Source organism: Oncorhynchus clarkii, chromosome 14 (assembly GCF_045791955.1).
Source record: "Oncorhynchus clarkii lewisi isolate Uvic-CL-2024 chromosome 14, UVic_Ocla_1.0, whole genome shotgun sequence".
In the NCBI taxonomy this organism is placed as follows: Eukaryota; Metazoa; Chordata; class Actinopteri; order Salmoniformes; family Salmonidae; genus Oncorhynchus; species Oncorhynchus clarkii.
The window spans coordinates 35,021,001-35,041,899 of NC_092160.1; the positions used below are offsets into that span (position 1 = coordinate 35,021,001).

General features: G+C 41.9%; 1 protein-coding gene across 1 annotated transcript in view; it reads left to right on the forward strand.

The window, feature by feature from the left end:
• The window catches only part of LOC139366568 (transforming growth factor-beta-induced protein ig-h3-like), a 45,758-nt gene that overhangs the window by 18,931 nt on the left and 5,928 nt on the right, over positions 1 to 20,899 (forward strand). Inside the window, exons 10-13 of the mRNA XM_071104217.1 lie at positions 642 to 784; positions 8,012 to 8,148; positions 12,649 to 12,779; positions 20,322 to 20,446. Of these exons, the coding sequence (XP_070960318.1) occupies positions 642 to 784; positions 8,012 to 8,148; positions 12,649 to 12,779; positions 20,322 to 20,446 (536 nt within the window). The remainder of the gene's footprint in view (positions 1 to 641; positions 785 to 8,011; positions 8,149 to 12,648; positions 12,780 to 20,321; positions 20,447 to 20,899) is intronic.

Here is a 20,899-nt window from a genome sequence, read left to right on the forward strand (position 1 = left end):
GCAGCTCACAGATTACTGCACCTGTACATAGCCCACCTATAATTTAGCCCAAACAACTACCTCTTTCCCAACTGTATTTAATTTATTTATTTATTTTGCTCCTTTGCACCCCATTATTTTTATTTCTACTTTGCACATTCTTCCATTGCAAAACTACCATTCCAGTGTTTTACTTGCTATATTGTATTTACTTTGCCACCATGGCTTTTTTTGCCTTTACCTCCCTTCTCACCTCATTTGCTCACATTGTATATAGACTTGTTTATACTGTATTATTGACTGTATGTTTGTTTTACTCCATGTGTAACTCTGTGTCGTTGTATCTGTCGAACTGCTTTGCTTTATCTTGGCCAGGTCGCAATTGTAAATGAGAACTTGTTCTCAACTTGCCTACCTGGTTAAATAAAGGTGTTCTCAACTAGCCTACCTGGTTAAATAAAGGTGTTCTCAACTTGCCTACCTGGTTAAATAAAGGTAAAATAAAAAAAATAAAAATAAAATCTCTATCTCCCTCTCTCTCTCTCGCTCTCTCTGTCTCCCTCTCTGTCTCCTTCTCTCTATGCTAACAAACAGGAGTGACTTGAGCCATGATTCTTGAGCCATTTCATGAATCTGATAACTTCTGTATCTATTGTTAACAGAGGGTGTGAAGATGACTGGTGAGCTGAAGAAGCTGTTGAAGAACCACATCCTGAAGGAGCAGCTGTCTTCCGGTGTACTGTACCACAGACAAGAGCTAGAGACTCTGGGAGGAATCAAACTCAGAGTGTTGGTCTACCGTAACGTAAGTACCACAGATCAAATCCCTCTGGAGGACCTACAGCGGGCATCCCATGATGCAAAAGACTCAGGTTGAGCTGAATTAAGAGATTTATCAACATGTAACTCTGATCACACAGTTGTTCTTCTGGAAAAAGACAATACTCTTCCTAAAGGTTAAAGGTTAACTCATTGTGTAGATTACTCTCTTCCTAAAGGTTAACTCATTATGTAGATTACCCACTTCCTAAAGGTTAACTCATTATGTAGATTACCCTCTTCCTAAAGGTTAACTCATTATGTAGATGACTCTCTTCCTAAAGGTTAAAGGTTAACTCATTATGTAGATGACTCTCTTCCTAAAGGTTAAAGGTTAACTCATTATGTAGATTACCCTCTTCCTAAAGGTTAAAGGTTAACTCATTATGTAGATTACTCTCTTCCTAAAGGTTAACTCATTATGTAGATTACTCTCTTCCTAAAGGTTAACTCATTATGTAGATTACCCTCTTCCTAAAGGTTAAAGGTTAACTCATTATGTAGATTACTCTGTTCCTAAAGGTTAACTCATTGTGTAGATTAACCAAAATACACTATACCAAGTTATACAAAGTGTGATTGTGCTGTTTTCATATCAACAATGAACAGTTTCTGGCTGGTCAATTCTCCAGATGAGTCAGGGAAGAAGGCCTATTACGTGAAGTTATAATCTCAAAAACAGATGGAGGGAGGGAGGGAGGGAGGGAGGGAGGGAGGGAGGGAGAGAGGGAGGGAGAGAGGGAGAGAGGGAGAGAGGGAGAGAGGGAGAGAGGGAGAGAGGGAGAGAGAGAGAGAGAGAGAGAGAGAGAGAGAGAGAGAGAGAGAGAGAGAGAGAGAGAGAGAGAGAGAGAGAGAGAGAGAGAGAGAGAGAGAGAGAGAGAGAGAGAGAGAGAGAGAGAGAGAGAGAGAGAGAGAGAGTTTTGACTTTTGGTCTTTCTTTATTGAAACATTCTCAATTCATTTAAAACTCACCCCCCCCCCCCCTCCCCTAAAATAAAAATATATCCTCTACCACATGATACAAATCACCATACACAAAAACCCTCTCCTACAACCGTATATCCAAAACATCTTCCCCAGCAATACAGACAGCCCCCCCAACACACCATATCTCCTCAAACATCTCCACACATTTGATCATTTTATAGAACTCAAACTCAACCCTAAGGCGCGCAGAGACCATCCCATTAAACAGTAGTAAAGGGTCTGTTATACCCCCACCTTTAACCCTGTTCCTCCTTGTTAGCCAAATAGCTAACTTTGCCTGAGCAAACAGAAAATTCAACAAAACACATTTTTCTTTCTCCTTACTCGAATACCTGTATCCCATTATAAACATCCCAACAGCAAAAACCACCCCCAACCTGTCACACAGACATTCCAACAGAGACATGAATGGCATTAACCTGGTGCACACAGAAAACACATGAATTACAGTTTCTTTCATTTGACAGAAAGGACACCCCTGCCCAATTCCCGGATCAACCCGTGCCAACCAGCTGTTAGTGGCCAGGGCTCCATGAAGAACCCTCCACTGGAGGTCCCCTGACCTCTTTGGTACTGGGGGTTTGTAGAGCGCCCTCCATCGAAAACCCACCATACTCTCCGCCCCACATACCCCCTGCCACTGATGTGCCTTCACTCCTGTTAGGCTTCTAATGCTCCTAACCTTAACGCAGAGGTTGTAGAGGGCTTTACCTCCCACCCCCTCAAACTCCCCCAGGCTCGGAGTGTTAAAATCTAACAAGTCCTCCAGACCCCCTTGCCAGTCTCCAGTCTCTGCCGTCACCTGCAGTGGCGGGAACATTGGTGGCCCCTCTCCCTTTGGCCTCTCAAACACCCCCCTTACCGGCTCAGACAGTGCCTCCTGGACCTCCTCCAGGAATCTTTCCAGCAGCCTAAGAGACGTTATTCCTGTTTGTTGCGCCAAGACCTCCGGGGTTTTCCACCCCTCCTCTCCCAGCAGTCTCAGGTCACCCAGCCTTTGTAAACCTCCTGCCATCAGTTGCCTCTGCAGGGTGGCCGACTGAACCGATCTCAAAGGGATGGCTGGGTTGTGGAAGATAGGCTCCTCCCACACCCACTGCCCAGGCTCCACACCCCCTTCTCGTGTGGGCCTTAGCAGCTGCCAGGCCCTCAGCACCGCAGAGTAAAACTCTGAGAGACCTGCTGTACTCAGCCTCTCCAGCTTCATGAGGAACAGCTGCCGGTCCAACCCTAATCCGCCAGCTCTCCTCAGCAGCGCGCATGCTGGTTCCCTCCAGCCAACATCAGTGTGGTACAGCAGTCTCTGCACCGCCTTTAGTCGGAAAGCAGCCATCCTGCTCTCCAGTTCCACCAAGCCCTGTCCTCCTTCGTGGACGGTCATGTACAAAACTGCTGCCTTCAGCCAGTGATGTCCCGACCAAAAGAAGTCCACCAGCTTGCGTTGCAGGTCTGCAAGCAGACCGGCGGGGGGGTTGAGGACAGCCAGTTTATGCCACAAGGAAGATGCCACCAGGTTGTTGATTATCAGCACCCTCCCTCTATATGACACTTGGGACAGGAGCCACCTCCACCTGGCCAGTCTTGACACCACTGCCTGTGACAGCCCCTCCCAGTTCTTGCTGACCCACCTCTCCGAGCCCAGGTACACCCCCAACACTTTAAGCCCTTCACAACCCCACTGCAAACCCCCAGGAAGCAGAGGAGGAGCCCTATCCCCCCATGCCCCACATAACAGAGCTTTGCTCTTGCCCCAGTTTACCTTAGCTGATGAAGCTCCCTCGTACACCTTCAGACTGGTCTCTAGTTCCTGCATATCTTGCCCATCCCTGACCATCACAGAAACATCATCTGCATATGCTGAGACTGCTATTCCTGTCACCACATCCATGCCTATCCAGCACACTCCCCGCAGTCTCCTGCGTAGCAGTCCTAAAAAAGGCTCAATGGCTAGTGTGTACAGCTGCCCAGATAGAGGGCATCCTTGTCTAATACCCCGTCTCACCCAGACTGGCCTACTGAGCCCCCCTCCCACCTTAACCATACATGACGCCCCAGCATACAACAGCTTCACACAGGTCACAAAACTCTTCCCAAACCCAAACACAGACATCACATTAAACAGATACTCATGATCCACTCTATCAAAAGCCTTCTCTTGATCTAAAGAGACCAGTCCAAAGTTCACATTAGAACCTCTCGACAAATCCAACATGTCCCTAATCAAGAACAAGTTGTCCGTGATTGAGCGTCCCGGTACACAATATGTCTGGTCCTTGTGTATTATAGAGTCCAGATGGGACTTCAGTCTGTTAGAGAGGACCTTGGCAAAAATCTTGTAGTCCGCACAGAGTAATGCCACAGGCCTCCAGTTCTTAAGTTCACACAAGTCCCCTTTTTTGGGCAGGAGAGTCAGAGCCGCCCGACGGCAGCTCATCGGCAACTCTCCTACCCTGACGCATTCACGCAACACGCAAAATAAATCCTGTCCAATTGTTCCCCAGAATTTTTTGTAAAATTCCACTGGAAGTCCATCGACCCCAGGTGCACGACCGGGGGACATCTGGGTTACTGCCTCTGCCAGTTCATGTGACAACAGAGGAATGTCCATTTCATCCCTCTGTGCCCGAGAGAGCTTAGGGAGTCCTGCGAACAAGACCTGAGCACACATAGGATCACACATTTCTGCCCTATACAATTCAGTATAAAACTCCACAGTCCGCTCCCGCATCTCCCCCACCACAGAGGTCACCCGCCCATCAGACAGCCGTAGACAATGCATACCCTTGGATTCACTGCTCTGTCTTTCCAAACCAAAGAAGAAGGAGCTGGGAGCATCCATCTCCTTGAGCATGGAGAACCTAGCTCTTACAAGTGCTCCCTTTGCTTTAACCTGGAAAAAACTGCCCAGGTCCCTACGTAATTCGGCTAAGTTAGCCTGTAGGCCTACATTGCCTTGCCCCACCATCTCTACCTCCATCTCACTAATACACCGCTCTAGTTCCCCCAATACTCTCCTAGCCTCTGAGGATGAGAGAGCAGTATACTGTTGACAGAAAAGCCGAATTTGCACTTTCCCCACATCCCACCATTGACTCAGAGACTCATACTCCTCTCTTCGCTGCCCCCATCTTTCCCAAAAAGTCTGGAAACCTGAGCAAAAAGTGGCATCTTGTAAGAGCTTTACATTGAACTTCCAATAAGATGCCTGCCGGGGCCCTGGTGAAATAGACAGCCGAGCCATGGTTATGTGGTGATCCGAAAACCCCACTGGGAGAATGGTAGCACCCAGCAGCCTATTGCTCTGATTCCTGGACATGTAAAAGCGATCAAGTCGAGCTGCACTCACCCTAGCCCCAAAAACCTTCACCCACGTATACTGTCTTGTGTTTGGATGTTTAGTTCTCCAAACATCCACTAGGTCAAACTGATTAAAGATATCCCTTAACACTCCCACTGACACTGAATGAGGCTCTTCCCCATTTCTGTCTTTTGTAAAATCCATTGTACAGTTCCAGTCACCTCCGATCACCAGCGTCTCCTCAGGCGCTACTTGTGAGAGTTCCTGTCTAAGACTCCCAAATAGAACCCCTCTTTCTCTCCCTGTGTTAGGCGCATACACATTTATAAAGACAAAACACATGTTGTTAATTTCTGCTTTAACAACAAGCAACCTACCCCTACACACCTCCTTTGAGGAGCAAATTTTTACAGCCAGACCAGGTGCAAAAAGGACTGCCACCCCTGCACTAAGATTTGTCCCATGGCTCAACACACTTGCCCCTTTCCACCAGAGCCCCCAATCAACTTCATTCACCACATCACTATGCGTCTCCTGCAGAAACAACACCTGTACTTTTTTTTGTTTTACATATTCACCCAACACACTCCTCTTTCCCGCATCTCTGGCGCCATTTATATTGAGCGAGCCTACCCGAAGAGTCTCCATAAGAAGTGGGAGAAAAGCCAGCAGAGAAATAGACCAATAGCAAAGCTCAAAAAGCCCCAGTGTCAGTAAGAAATTAAACATCTAAACAGTGTCTGAAGGTAAACCTTTACGCACTGTTGTGACCCACTTCCTCAACCTAAACCGTTTCCTGGGTGAGAGGACACCATGCCCCTCATTTCTCATAGCATGTTGTACTGATCTTACAAACTTCCTAGGATCAGGAAAAAAAGCCTCAAGATTAACTTTTTTCCCCTTAGTCTCATTCAGGAACCTTGTCAGTTCTCTCAACGTGTACTTAGACCCCTCGGGTTGACTGGATGTCAGCTCCGGGCCAATTGAAGAGGAGTCTGAAAAAAATAACTCCTCATCCTCTTCCTCAGACTCACTTTCCTCCTCTTCTCTATCTCCCACCCTGACCACCTGCCCTTTCTCTCTGGTTAGGGCCTCACCCACAGCAACAGGCAACATTTCCATGGTGCCTTTGTCCACACCCTTTTTCTTTTTCCTCTTGACACCCTCCTCCTCCCCCCCTAATCTCTTACACTTCCCCACTATACTCTCCTCATCCACTAGAATTACCTGACTAGACGCAGTATCATCTGCACCACCCTCCATAGCATGACTAGGGCCAGCCTCAGCTACACCACCCTCCATTGCATGACTAGGGCCAGCCTCAGCTACACCACCCTCCATAGCATGACTCGGCCCAGCATTATCTGCACCACCCTCCATAGCATGACTCGGCCCAGCATCATCTGCACCACCCTCCATAGCATGTCTAGGCCCAGCCTCAGCTACCCCACCATCTCTAGCCTGACTAGACCCAGCCTCTGCTTCTCCACCATCTCTAGCCTGACTAGACCCAGCCTCCACTACCCTACCATCTCTAGCCTGACTAGACCCAGCCTCTGCTTCTCCACCATCTCTAGCCTGACTAGACCCAGCCTCCACTACCCTACCATCTCTAGCCTGACTAGGCCCAGCCTCATCTACACCACCATCTCTAGACTGACTAGGCCCAGCCTCTGCTATCTGCATCTCCTTACCCCCTGCATTTTGACCTCGATTTCCCCCACCTGCCGTTGTACCCTCACCTTGTCTATGGCCTTTATGTGGGCACGCAAAACTCTTGTGCCCCAAATCCCCACATTCAAAACACCGTAGACTATCTGTGCTGGCAAAACCGGCATAGAGCCCCTCCCCATGCCTCACTTTAAAATGCACATTTAGCTGTTGCTCATTATTGTTCAGAAACATAAACACTTGCCTCCTGAACGAAACAACGTGCTTAACGGCATCTGCCTGAAAACCTGCTGACAGTACACGGAAACCGCTAGCAAACTTACCAAAACGACTCAGCTCTTTCCTAATTTGATCATCCGTAATAAACGGAGGCAAATTTGCCACTACAACTCTTGTTGAAGGGGTAGAGAGAGGTGAAATTGACACCAACACATCCCTTACAAATATTCCGCTAGCAATTAGCCTACCGACCAAATTAGCCCTTTTCATGAACACAACCACAGCTTTGTTCATTCTAGAAGCAGAATGTATAAACTCAGCTCCTACCTGTTCACCGACCGCGAGCAGAACCTCCTCCACCTTAACTCCGTTCTCAGGAACACACCTGAATCCATGCTGTATCGACAGCGTCTCCTCCGCGCTAGGCTGAGAAGCCATTGCGCACACTACACCTTCCAACCCCCAGGAAAGTTACTCTGTCCTCTTCCACCCTAAATTTGAAAAAAAAACTTTGGATACCGCTAAAACAAATATTTAATTAACCCTCCACCATAGAAAATAACATGTAAATAAAAGAATCAAGAAAGTTAGTTAGGATAGAGCTTTCCACACCAAACACTCAAACTCCAAAAAACTCCCAGCATGCACCGAAAGAGAGAGAGAGAGAGAGAGAGAGAGAGAGAGAGAGAGAGAGAGAGAGAGAGAGAGAGAGAGAGAGAGAGAGAGAGAGAGAGAGAGAGAGAGAGAGAGAGAGAGAGAGAGAGAGAGAGAGAGAGAGAGAGAGAGAGAGAGAGAGAGAGAGAGAGAGAGAGAGAGAGAGAGAGAGAGAGAGAGAGAGAGAGAGAGAGAGAGAGAGAGAGAGAGAGAGAGAGAGACTGGGTTTCTGTATAACACTTTGTGACATCGGCTGATATAAGAATATTTGATAAATATATCTGATTGATTGAGGTAATGGGATGCAATCATGGTGATGGTAGAGCAAACATTACTCTAACCTCACTCACTCACACTCTCTCTATCTCTCTATCTCAATAACAGAGCCTGTGCATAGAGAACTCCTGTATCGCTGCCCACGACAAGACCGGGCGTTTTGGCAGCATGTTCACAGTCGACAAGGTCCTGACTCCCCCAATGGGCACCATCATGGATGTCCTGAAGGCTGATGACCGATTCAGGTGAGAGTCAATGAATCAGTGAATGATTCAGTGAATGATTCAATGGAAAGGCTTACCAAGGTTTTCCTTAATAATATCTTGAGGCAATATGATTCAATTTCAGAAGAACAAGAACAGACATGTAGCATATGCACAAAAGAGGGTACAGTGTCAAAATAAAAAGTCTCAAAACACCATGGTTGTGTAATGAAAACGTGACAAGTAGTACACCTAAACTGAAATCTGGTGTTTGGAGGGTGTTTGAATGTAAACCCAATGTAAATGGTATGATTACACATCATAGATTTTAAAACAGAACTACTCTGAAACACCCAAAGTGGTTCTTCGACCTGAATATAGTTAATTTTGACACAAGTGTTGTGAAACACTTTTGGGGGTTTCAGTGAATGTAAAAGGCAACGTCAAAACACGTGAAGTTCTCATACAATCAGTTTAGAAATGCTAATGTTTTAATGGTCTAAATATTGATTGATGGAGGAGGCTTATGGAGAATCGTTTTTTTCCACCTTTATTTTTTCAATGCTTTATTTATACAGATTAGAAACAGGAGGGGAATTACAGTGATTTTTACCCACTCAATCACACAGCCTCACTATTAAAAATTATTCTTGGGTTAATTGGAATTAACACACACACACAAAAAACATATACTTAATAAAAATGAATGCCAATTGCGCTAAACCCGTTGTCTAGCAGTAAATCCCCCGGATTAGAGACATCATCCTTCTCCCAACCGAAGACCGAAGTTAAATTCCCCTCTCCAATCCTTCAGTCTGTTTCTCCCATCTATCTGTGATCACCTGTTCCAACCCTTCAGCCTGTTTCTCCCATCTATCTGTAATCACCTGTTCCAACCCTTCAGTCTGTTTCTCCCAGCTATCTGTAATCACCTGTTCCAACCCTTCAGCCTGTTTCTCCCATCTATCTGTAATCACCTGTTCCAACCCTTCAGTCTGTTTCTCCCAGCTATCTGTAATCACCTGTTCCAACCCTTCAGTCTGTTTCTCCCAGCTATCTGTAATCACCTGTTCCAATCCTTCAGTCTGTTTCTCCCAGCTATCTGTAATCACCTGTTCCAACCCTTCAGCCTGCTTCTCCCAGCTATCTGTAATCACCTGTTCCAACCCTTCAGTCTGTTTCTCCCATCTATCTGTGATCACCTGTTCCAACCCTTCAGTCTTTCTCCCATCTACCTGTAATCACCTGTTCCAACCCTTCAGTCTGTTTCTCCCATCTACCTGTAATCACCTGTTCCAACCCTTCAGTCTGTTTCTCCCATCTATCTGTGATCACCTGTTCCAACCCTTCAGTCTGTTTCTCCCATCTATCTGTGATCACCTGTTCCAACCCTTCAGTCTGTTTCTCCCATCTTCCTGTGATCACCTGTTCCAACCCTTCAGTCTGTTTCTCCCATCTATCTGTGATCACCTGTTCCAACCCTTCAGTCTGTTTCTCCCATCTATCTGTAATCACCTGTTCCAACCCTTCAGTCTGTTTCTCCCATCTTATCTGTAATCACCTGTTCCAACCCTTCAGTCTGTTTCTCCCATCTATCTGTAATCACCTGTTCCAACCCTTCAGTCTGTTTCTCCCATCTATCTGTAATCACCTGTTCCAACCCTTCAGTCTGTTTCTCCCAGCTATCTGTAATCACCTGTTCCAACCCTTCAGCCTGTTTCTCCCATCTATCTGTAATCACCTGTTCCAACCCTTCAGTCTGTTTCTCCCATCTATCTGTAATCACCTGTTCCAACCCTTCAGTCTGTTTCTCCCATCTATCTGTAATCACCTGTTCCAACCCTTCAGTCTGTTTCTCCCATCTTATCTGTAATCACCTATTCCAACCCTTCAGTCTGTTTCTCCCAGCTATCTGTAATCACCTGTTCCAACCCTTCAGCCTGTTTCTCCCATCTTATCTGTTTCCCTTTTTTCATTTCATAACTCTCTTCTTTTTTTAATGTATGCTAGTCGTTTTAATGATTTATTCATTTCAATTGACCAAAAATAATGTAAAAATGAATCAAACTGAATATGTTGTTAAAACCTGTTATGGCTGCGGTCCCTGTACAGGGAAAATCAGCGGAAATTTCATAGCGCCAACGGTAGTACTCGATAAAACTCAAACTTTCATTAAAACACACATGCAGGGTACTCAATTAAAGCTACACTCGTTGTGAATCTAGCCAACATGTCAGATTTGTAAAATGCTTTTCGGCGAAAGCATGAGAAGCTATTATCTGATAGCATGCACCCCCCCGAAATACCTGAACGAGACGCAAACAAAATAATTAGCGTAGCCGGCGCTACACAAAACACAGAAATAAAATATAAAACATTCATTACCTTTGACGAGCTTCTTTGTTGGCACTCCTATATGTCCCATAAACATCACAATTGGGTATTTTTCCCGATTAAATCCGTCAAAGTATGCCCAAAATGTTGATTTATGAAGCCCGTCTGATCCAGGAAAAAGCTCCTTACCAAAACGAAACGTCAGTGTATAAAATTACTAAAAGTTGCCTATAAACTTTTACAAATCACTTCAAACTACTTTTGTAAACCAACTTTAGGTATTAATAAACGTTAATAATCGATAAAATTGATCACGGGGCGATCTGTATTCGATAGCAGCAAGTCTTGAAATCATCGTCCATATTTTCCCTTTCATAACTTCCTTCGGTGGACCCCAAGACAGGAAGTGCCTATTCGTCATCCCACCAAGGATAAAGTACCAATGAAATCCCAGTACTGGTGACATCGTGTGGAAGCTGTAGGCATTGCAAACAAGGCCCTATCTATTTTTCCTTGCCGTAGACAATTCATAGACTGGCAGATGGATTTAAAAAAAAAAAAATGTGAACAGTTTTCCTTGGGATTTTTACTCCTAAACACGTTCTGTTATAGCCACAGACATGATATAACCAGTTTTAGAGACTTTAGAGACAGAGTGTTTTCTATCCACACATACTAATCATATGCATATACTATATTCCTGGCATGAGTAGCAGGACGTTGAAATGTTGCGCGATTTTTAACAAAAAGCTGCGAAAATTCGCACCAGCCTAAACAGGTTTTAAAAACATAATTATCTTTCATGAGTATAACCAACAAGATTGAACTCATTGGAAGTCTTTTGTTTAAACCACATTGCATTTCCTTATCTTGCCACGTGATTCTGTTTTTAGAGGATTGTGGTTTATTTAAAAAAAAAACATTGACTTTTTGATTCTTTCACACAATGTGGTATGAATGTTTTGAAGAAAGAAAAGTATATTTCTAAATTAGTATTAAGCTTGTTGTGCCACGAGGTGTAATGGATTGTGATGAACGCATATCGAAACCGTCAAGACAAATTGACGTTCAATGAGCACAGCACACATTCCGGCAGGGTAGCCTAGTGGTTAGAGCATTGGACTAGTAAACGGAAGGTTGCAAGTTCAAACCCCCGAGCTGACAAGGTACAAATCTGTCGTTCTGCCCCTGAACAGGCAGTTAACCCACTGTTCCTAGGCCGTCATTGAAAATAAGAATTTGTTCTTAACTGACTTGCCAAGTTAAATAAAGATAAAATAAATACATTCCGACATTCACGATTGTCAGTGGAAGAGGCAAGTACAGAATCCTCATGTCTTGCAGTTCTACATCCAGTTTGTGCCGGTGGTTTAAACACAGTGCCTGCCAAACCGGTATAAAATGGCAAATTATCAAATACATAAAACAATGTTATCATTAAGACACCAGACAAAGGGATTTCATTCTGCACTAGACAGGATTCAAAACATCATAATGGGGTTTAGAAGCTTTAGAGAGAGGAAACTACACCAAAAGAGACGGTATCTAATTCTGCGCTGAACATGACACGAAACACCATAATAGTGTTTGCAATCTTTTTTCGGTTAGTGCTCCTAGTCCCTGGCAAGGTGTTGCACAACACTTGATTAAGTGGTGTTACGACACACCTTGTAATGTTTCAGAACATCTCAGGATGATGTGTTTCAATACTCCAGCAAAGTGAAGGGTTTCTGTCTCCTTCAAGTTGGTGGCAGCTCAGTTGCCACTGGTTTTGGTGTTACACTTCATTTTAACAGTGTAGCTTCTGCCTACGTAGCACAGCGTGTGTTCTTCTCCTGTAGCTATAGGCCTCCAAGCGTCTTAATGGTTTTTCCAGAACTGAAAGGCTCAAAAGGCAATATGCTGCTTCATTTCCACCCACGTTCAGAGTCCTGGTTCTTTTCCGTTTACTCTGTGTGTTTTCACTACCATTGATCTGTTCTGTTCTGCCATGATTCAACTGATACATGTTTGGTATATTTGGCACATCAGAAACCACAACTCTTCGATGTGGTAAAAACTTTCCCAATAGTCAACTGAAGTCCTCTTTCTTCCTCTGAAGATTTTTTTTTTAGCAAACTGTGTGTGTTGGAAATCAGTCAGTTGTCAAGTCTTCTCTGTTGCTCTGAGGGTGGTCTTTCTGAGTGTGTGTTCCCTTCTTTTTTCCAGTCTGTTGGTCGGTGCCATCCAGACGGCTGGCTTGACAGAGCTGATGAACCAGGCCGGTCCCCATACCGTGTTCGCTCCCACCAACGATGCCTTCAGCGCCTTGCCAAAGGCTGACCTCAACAAACTCATGGGTAAGGACAGCCCTGGCTCCAGACATTCTAGTTTTTCTAGAACAAAGCCAGTCTCAAACGAGAACACACAGGGTTGAGGTCTGGAAATGTAAGACTAGGATAATTATAACAGATACCTCTCCGCCATATGTGCTCTATCACATGTATGTTGTGTATGTAGTGTGTGTCATATGTGTAGTGTATGTCATATGTGTAGTGTATGTCATATGTGTAGGGTATGTCATATATGTTATATATGTAGTGTATGTTATATATGTAGTGTATGTTATATATGTAGTGTATGTCATATGTGTATGTCATATGTAGTGTATGTCATATGTAGTGTATGTCATATGTAGTGTATGTCATATGTAGTGTATGTCATATGTGTAGTGTATATCATTTATGTCATATATGTAGTGTATGTCATATGTGTATGTCATATGTAGTGTATGTCATATGTAGTGTATGTCATATGTAGTGTATGTCATATGTAGTGTATGTCATATGTGTAGTGTATGTCATATGTGTAGGGTATGTCATATGTAGTGTATGTCATATGTAGTGTATGTCATATGTAGTGTATGTCATATGTGTAGGGTATGTCATATATGTAGTGTATATCATTTATGTTATATATGTAGTGTATGTCATATATGTAGTGTATGTCATATGTGTATGTCATATGTAGTGTATGTCATATGTAGTGTATGTCATATGTAGTGTATGTCATATGTAGTGTATGTCATATGTGTAGTGTATGTCATATGTGTAGGGTATGTCATATATGTTATATATGTAGTGTATGTTATATATGTAGTGTATGTTATATATGTAGTGTATGTCATATGTGTATGTCATATGTAGTGTATGTCATATGTAGTGTATGTCATATGTAGTGTATGTCATATGTAGTGTATGTCATATGTGTAGGGCATGTCATATATGTAGTGTATATCATTTATGTTATATATGTAGTGTATGTCATATGTGTATGTCATATGTAGTGTATGTCATATGTAGTGTATGTCATATGTAGTGTATGTCATATGTAGTGTATATAATTTATGTAGTGTATGTCATATATGTAGTGTATGTCATATATGTAGTGTATATAATTTATGTAGTGTATGTCATATGTGTGTAGTGTATGTCATATGTGTGTAGTGTATATAATTTATGTAGTGTATTTGGGTGACTGGCATCCTGCCTTACAAACAACCAAACTGTGAACAGGTTTCACATGACTGGCTTTGCAAAACACTGTACTTTTCCAGCAAAGAAAAATCAATGATACCTAAGGACAATCTGATTTGTCCCACAGTGAAAATATGTTCGGCAGACAGACAGAACTGTTTGAATGAACCTAATAACCTATCTACACTCAGGAAATGATGACATGGTAGAATACATCTTGGATGCTAGCACACGTATGAATGCCAAACAGCTGTGGTTAACTGGAGCCAGTTGTTCAGTTACAGTATGACCTACCTACAGTATACTGCAGCTACAATTACTGTTTTTTGGGTATATAAAATAATGTGTAATGAATAAACACTGCTGTTTGTTAATGATTGCCTAACTGTTTTGCATCAACAACTGTTTAGATGAGCAGGACACGTTTAGACAAATATAATCATGTTGAATGACTTCATGTTGAATGACTTCATGTTGAATGACTTCATGTTCAATGACTTCATGTTCAATGACTTCATGTTCAATGACTTGTTGAATGACTTCATGTTCAATGACATCATGTTGAATGACTTCATGTTGAATGACTTCATGTTCAATGACTTGTTGAATGACTTCATGTTCAATGACATCATGTTGAATGACTTCATGTTGAATGACATCATGTTGAATGACTTCATGTTGAATGACTTCATGTTGAATGACTTGTTCAATGACTTCATGTTGAATGACTTCATGCTGAATGACTTCATGTTGAATGACTTGTTCAATGACTTCATGTTGCATGACTTCATGTTGCATGACTTCATGTTGAATGACTTCATGTTGAATGACTTCATGTTGAATGACTTGTTCAATGACTTCATGTTGAATGACTTCATGTTGAATGACTTCATGTTGAATGACTTGTTGAATGACTTCATGTTGAATGACTTCATGTTGAATGACTTCATGTTCAATGACTTCATGTTGAATGACATCATGTTGAATGACATCATGTTGAATGACATCATGTTGAATGACTTCATGTTGAATGACTTCATGTTGAATGACTTCATGTTGAATGACATCATGTTGAATGACTTCATGTTGAATGACTTCATGTTCAATGACTTCATGTTGAATGACTTCATGTTGAATGACTTCATGTTCAATGACTTCATGTTCAATGACTTCATGTTCAATGACTTCATGTTGAATGACATCATGTTGAATGACTTCATGTTTAATGACTTCATGTTCAATGACTTCATGTTCAATGACTTCATGTTCAATGACTTCATGTTCAATGACTTGTTGAATGACTTCATGTTCAATGACATCATGTTGAATTACTTCATGTTGAATGAGACGGCACTTGTGAAGGTGGTAAATGACATTTTAATGGCATCGGACCGAGGCTCTGCATCTGTCCTCGTGCTCCTAGACCTTAGTGCTGCTTTTGATACCATCGATCACCACATTCTTTTGGAGAGATTGGAAACCCAAATTGGTCTACACGGACAAGTTCTGGCCTGGTTTAGATCTTATCTGTCGGAAAGATATCAGTTTGTCTCTGTGAATGGTTTGTCCTCTGACAAATCAACTGTAAATTTCGGTGTTCCTCAAGGTTCCGTTTTAGGACCACTATTGTTTTCACTATATATTTTACCTCTTGGGGATGTTATTCGAAAACATAATGTTAACTTTCACTGCTATGCGGATGACACACAGCTGTACATTTCAATTAAACATGGTGAAGCCCCAAAATTGCCCTTGCTAGAAGAATGTGTTTCAGACATAAGGAAGTGGATGGCTGCAAACTTTCTACTTTTAAACTCGGACAAAACAGAGATGCTTGTTCTAGGTCCCAAGAAACAAAGAGATCTTCTGTTGAATCTGACAATTAATCTTAATGGTTGTACAGTCGTCTCAAATAAAACTGTGAAGGACCTCGGCGTTACTCTGGACCCTGATCTCTCTTTTGAAGAACATATCAAGACCATTTCAAGGACAGCTTTTTTCCATCTACGTAACATTGCAAAAATCAGAAACTTTCTGTCCAAAAATGATGCAGAAAAATTAATCCATGCTTTTGTCACTTCCAGGTTAGACTACTGCAATGCTCTACTTTCCGGCTACCCGGATAAAGCACTAAATAAACTTCAGTTAGTGCTAAATACGGCTGCTAGAATCCTGACTAGAACCAAAAAATTTGATCATATTACTCCAGTGCTAGCCTCTCTACACTGGCTTCCTGTCAAAGCAAGGGCTGATTTCAAGGTTTTACTGCTAACCTACAAAGCATTACATGGGCTTGCTCCTACCTATCTCTCTGATTTGGTCCTGCCGTACATACCTACACGTACGCTACGGTCACAAGACGCAGGCCTCCTAATTGTCCCTAGAATTTTTAAGCAAACAGCTGGAGGCAGGGCTTTCTCCTATAGAGCTCCATTTTTATGGAACGGTCTGCCTACCCATGTCAGAGACGCAAACTCGGTCTCAACCTTTAAGTCTCTACTGAAGACTCATCTCTTCAGTGGGTCATATGATTGAGTGTAGTCTGGCCCAGGAGTGGGAGGGTGAACGGAAAGGCTCTGGAGCAACGAACCGCCCTTGCTGTCTCTGCCTGGCCGGTTCCCCTCTTTCCACTGGGATTCTCTGCCTCTAACCCTATTACAGGGGCTGAGTCACTGGCTTTACTGGGGCTCTCTCATGCCGTCCCTGGAGGGGGTGCGTCACCTGAGTGGGTTGAGTCACTGATGTGGTCATCCTGTCTGGGTTGGCGCCCCCCCCCTTGGGTTGTGCCGTGGCGGAGGTCTTTGTGGGCTATACTCAGCCTTGTCTCAGGATGGTAAGTTGGTGGTTGAAGATATCCCTCTAGTGGTGTGGGGGCTGTGCTTTGGCAAAGTGGGTGGGGTTATATCCTTCCTGTTTGGCCCTGTCCGGGGGTGTCCTCGGAGTGGGCCACAGTGTCTCCTGACCCCTCCTGTCTCAGCCTCCAGTATTTATGCTGCAGTAGTTTATGTGTCGGGGGGCTAGGGTCAGTTTGTTATATCTGGAGTACTTCTCCTGTCCTATTCGGTGTCCTGTGACTTCATGTTCAATGACTTCATGTTCAATGACTTGTTGAATGACTTCATGTTCAATGACTTGTTGAATGACTTCATGTTCAATGACTTCATGTTCAATGACTTCATGTTCAATGACATGTTGAATGACATCATGTTCAATGACTTCATGTTGAATGACTTCATGTTCAATGACTTCATGTTCAATGACTTCATGTTCAATGACTTCAAGTTCAATGACTTGTTGAATGACTTCATGTTCAATGACTTCATGTTGAATGACTTGTTGAATGACTTCATGTTGAATGACATCATGTTCAATGACTTGTTGAATGACTTCATGTTGAATGACTTCATGTTCAATGACTTCATGTTGAATGACATCATGTTGAATGACATCATGTTGAATGACATCATGTTGAATGACTTCATGTTCAATGACTTGTTGAATGACTTCATGTTCAATGACTTCATGTTGAATGACTTCATGTTGAATGACTTCATGTTCAATGACTTCATGTTCAATGATTTCATGTTGAATGACTTCATGTTGAATGACTTCATGTTGAATGACTTCATGTTGAATGACTTCATGTTGAATGACTTGTTCAATGACTTCATGTTCAATGACTTCATGTTGAATGACTTCATGTTGAATGACTTGTTCAATGACTTCATGTTGAATGACTTCATGTTCAATGACTTCATGTTCAATGACTTGTTGAATGACTTCATGTTGAATGACTTCATGTTGAATGACTTCATGTTCAATGACTTCATGTTGAATGACATCATGTTGAATGACATCATGTTGAATGACATCATGTTGAATGACTTCATGTTGAATGACTTCATGTTGAATGACTTCATGTTCAATGACTTCATGTTGAATGACATCATGTTGAATGACATCATGTTGAATGACTTCATGTTCAATGACTTCATGTTGAATGACTTCATGTTGAATGACTTCATGTTCAATGACTTCATGTTGAATGACTTCATGTTGAATGACTTCATGTTGAATGACTTCATGTTGAATGACATCATGTTGAATGACTTCATGTTTAATGACTTCATGTTCAATGACATCATGTTGAATGACTTCATGTTGAATGACTTCATGTTCAATGACTTCATGTTGAATGACTTCATGTTGAATGACTTCATGTTCAATGACTTCATGTTCAATGACTTGTTGAATGACTTCATGTTCAATGACATCATGTTGAATTACTTCATGTTGAATGACTTCATGTTCAATGACTTCATGTTGAATGACTTCATGTTCAATGACTTCATGTTGAATGACATCATGTTCAATGACTTGTTGAATGACTTCATGTTGAATGACTTCATGTTCAATGACTTCATGTTGAATGACATCATGTTGAATAACATCATGTTGAATGACATCATGTTGAATGACTTCATGTTGAATGACATCATGTTCAATGACTTGTTGAATGACTTCATATTGAATGACTTCATGTTCAATGACTTCATGTTGAATGACTTCATGTTGAATGACTTCATGTTGAATGACATCATGTTGAATGACTTCATGTTCAATGACATCATGTTGAATGACTTCGTGTCCAATGACTTCATGTTCAATGACTTCAAGTTCAATGACTTGTTGAATGACTTCATGTTCAATGACTTGTTGAATGACTTCATGTTCAATGACTTCATGTTCAATGACTTCATGTTCAATGACATGTTGAATGACATCATGTTCAATGACTTCATGTTGAATGACTTCATGTTCAATGACTTCATGTTCAATGACTTCATGTTCAATGACTTCAAGTTCAATGACTTGTTGAATGACTTCATGTTCAATGACTTCATGTTCAATGACTTGTTGAATGACTTCATGTTCAATGACTTCATGTTCAATGACATGTTGAATGACATGTTGAATGACATCATGTTCAATGACTTCATGTTCAATGACTTCATGTTCAATGACTTGTTGAATGACTTCATGTTCAATGACTTGTTGAATGACTTCATGTTCAATGACTTCATGTTCAATGACTTCATGTTCAATGACATGTTGAATGACATCATGTTCAATGACTTCATGTTGAATGACTTCATGTTCAATGACTTCATGTTCAATGACTTCATGTTCAATGACTTCAAGTTCAATGACTTGTTGAATGACTTCATGTTCAATGACTTCATGTTCAATGACTTGTTGAATGACTTCATGTTGAATGACATCATGTTCAATGACTTGTTGAATGACTTCATGTTGAATGACTTCATGTTCAATGACTTCATGTTGAATGACATCATGTTGAATGACATCATGTTGAATGACATCATGTTGAATGACTTCATGTTGAATGACATCATGTTCAATGACTTGTTGAATGACTTCATATTGAATGACTTCATGTTCAATGACTTCATGTTGAATGACTTCATGTTGAATGACTTCATGTTGAATGACATCATGTTGAATGACTTCATGTTCAATGACATCTTGTTGAATGACTTCGTGTTCAATTACTTCATGTTCAGTGACTTCAAGTTCAATGACTTGTTGAATGACTTCATGTTCAATGACTTCATGTTCAATGACTTGTTGAATGACTTCATGTTCAATGACTTCATGTTCAATGACATGTTGAATGACATGTTGAATGACATCATGTTCAATGACTTCATGTTCAATGACTTCATGTTCAATGACTTGTTGAATGACTTCATGTTCAATGACTTGTTGAATGACTTCATGTTCAATGACTTCATGTTCAATGACTTCATGTTCAATGACATGTTGAATGACATCATGTTCAATGACTTCATGTTGAATGACTTCATGTTCAATGACTTCATGTTCAATGACTTCATGTTCAATGACTTCATGTTCAATGACTTGTTGAATGACTTCATGTTCAATGACTTCATGTTCAATGACTTCATGTTCAATGACATCATGTTCAATGACTTCATGTTCAATGACTTGTTGAATTACTTCATGTTCAATGACTTCATGTTCAATGACTTCATGTTCAATGACATCATGTTCAATGACTTCATGTTCAATGACTTCATGTTCAATGACATCATGTTGAATGGCATCATGTTCAATGACTTCATGTTGATTGACTTGAGAATGTAGCTGTAATGCTAAAGTTATGCGAAGTACCTTAACTCATCAGTTCCATGTTGCACAACCAATTCCTTTTTAAGCATTCATTCCTCAGCAGTGTTCCTCAGTTTCCTCTGTTTGTAAACTTCTAGACCATAGAGATACAACATGATCTGGTAGGTGTTCTAATATCAGCTTGTTGTCTAGGCAACCCCCAGGAGCTGGCCAGTGTTTTGAAGTACCACATGGCTAAGGAGATTCTGGTCAGTGGAGGAGTGGGCTCCCATACCAGACTGAAGCCTCTGCAGGGAGACAAGCTGGAGCTGAACATGGTACAGTAGGCCCTCATGACTGTTTGATCCTGGAACACACAATCCTGGAACACACGATCCTGGAACACACAATCCTAGAACACGCGATCCTAGAACACACAATCCCGGAACACACGATCCTAGAACACACGATCCTGGAACACACGATCCTGGAACACACGATTCTAGAACACACGATCCTGGAACAATTTGATCCTGCAACACAATGTTTGATATTGATACTACTAACATGTGTACCACCAGTTCTACCAGTACTAACATGTAATAACAATATGAACATGTACTAACATGTAATAACAATATGAACATGTACTAACATGATCTGAACTGAAAGGCTACTAACATATACTGGTAGTACATGTTAGTACTGCTATAACATGTATTAACATGTAATAAGAGTACTAACATGTACTACCAGTACTAACATGTGTACCACCAGTATTAACATGTACT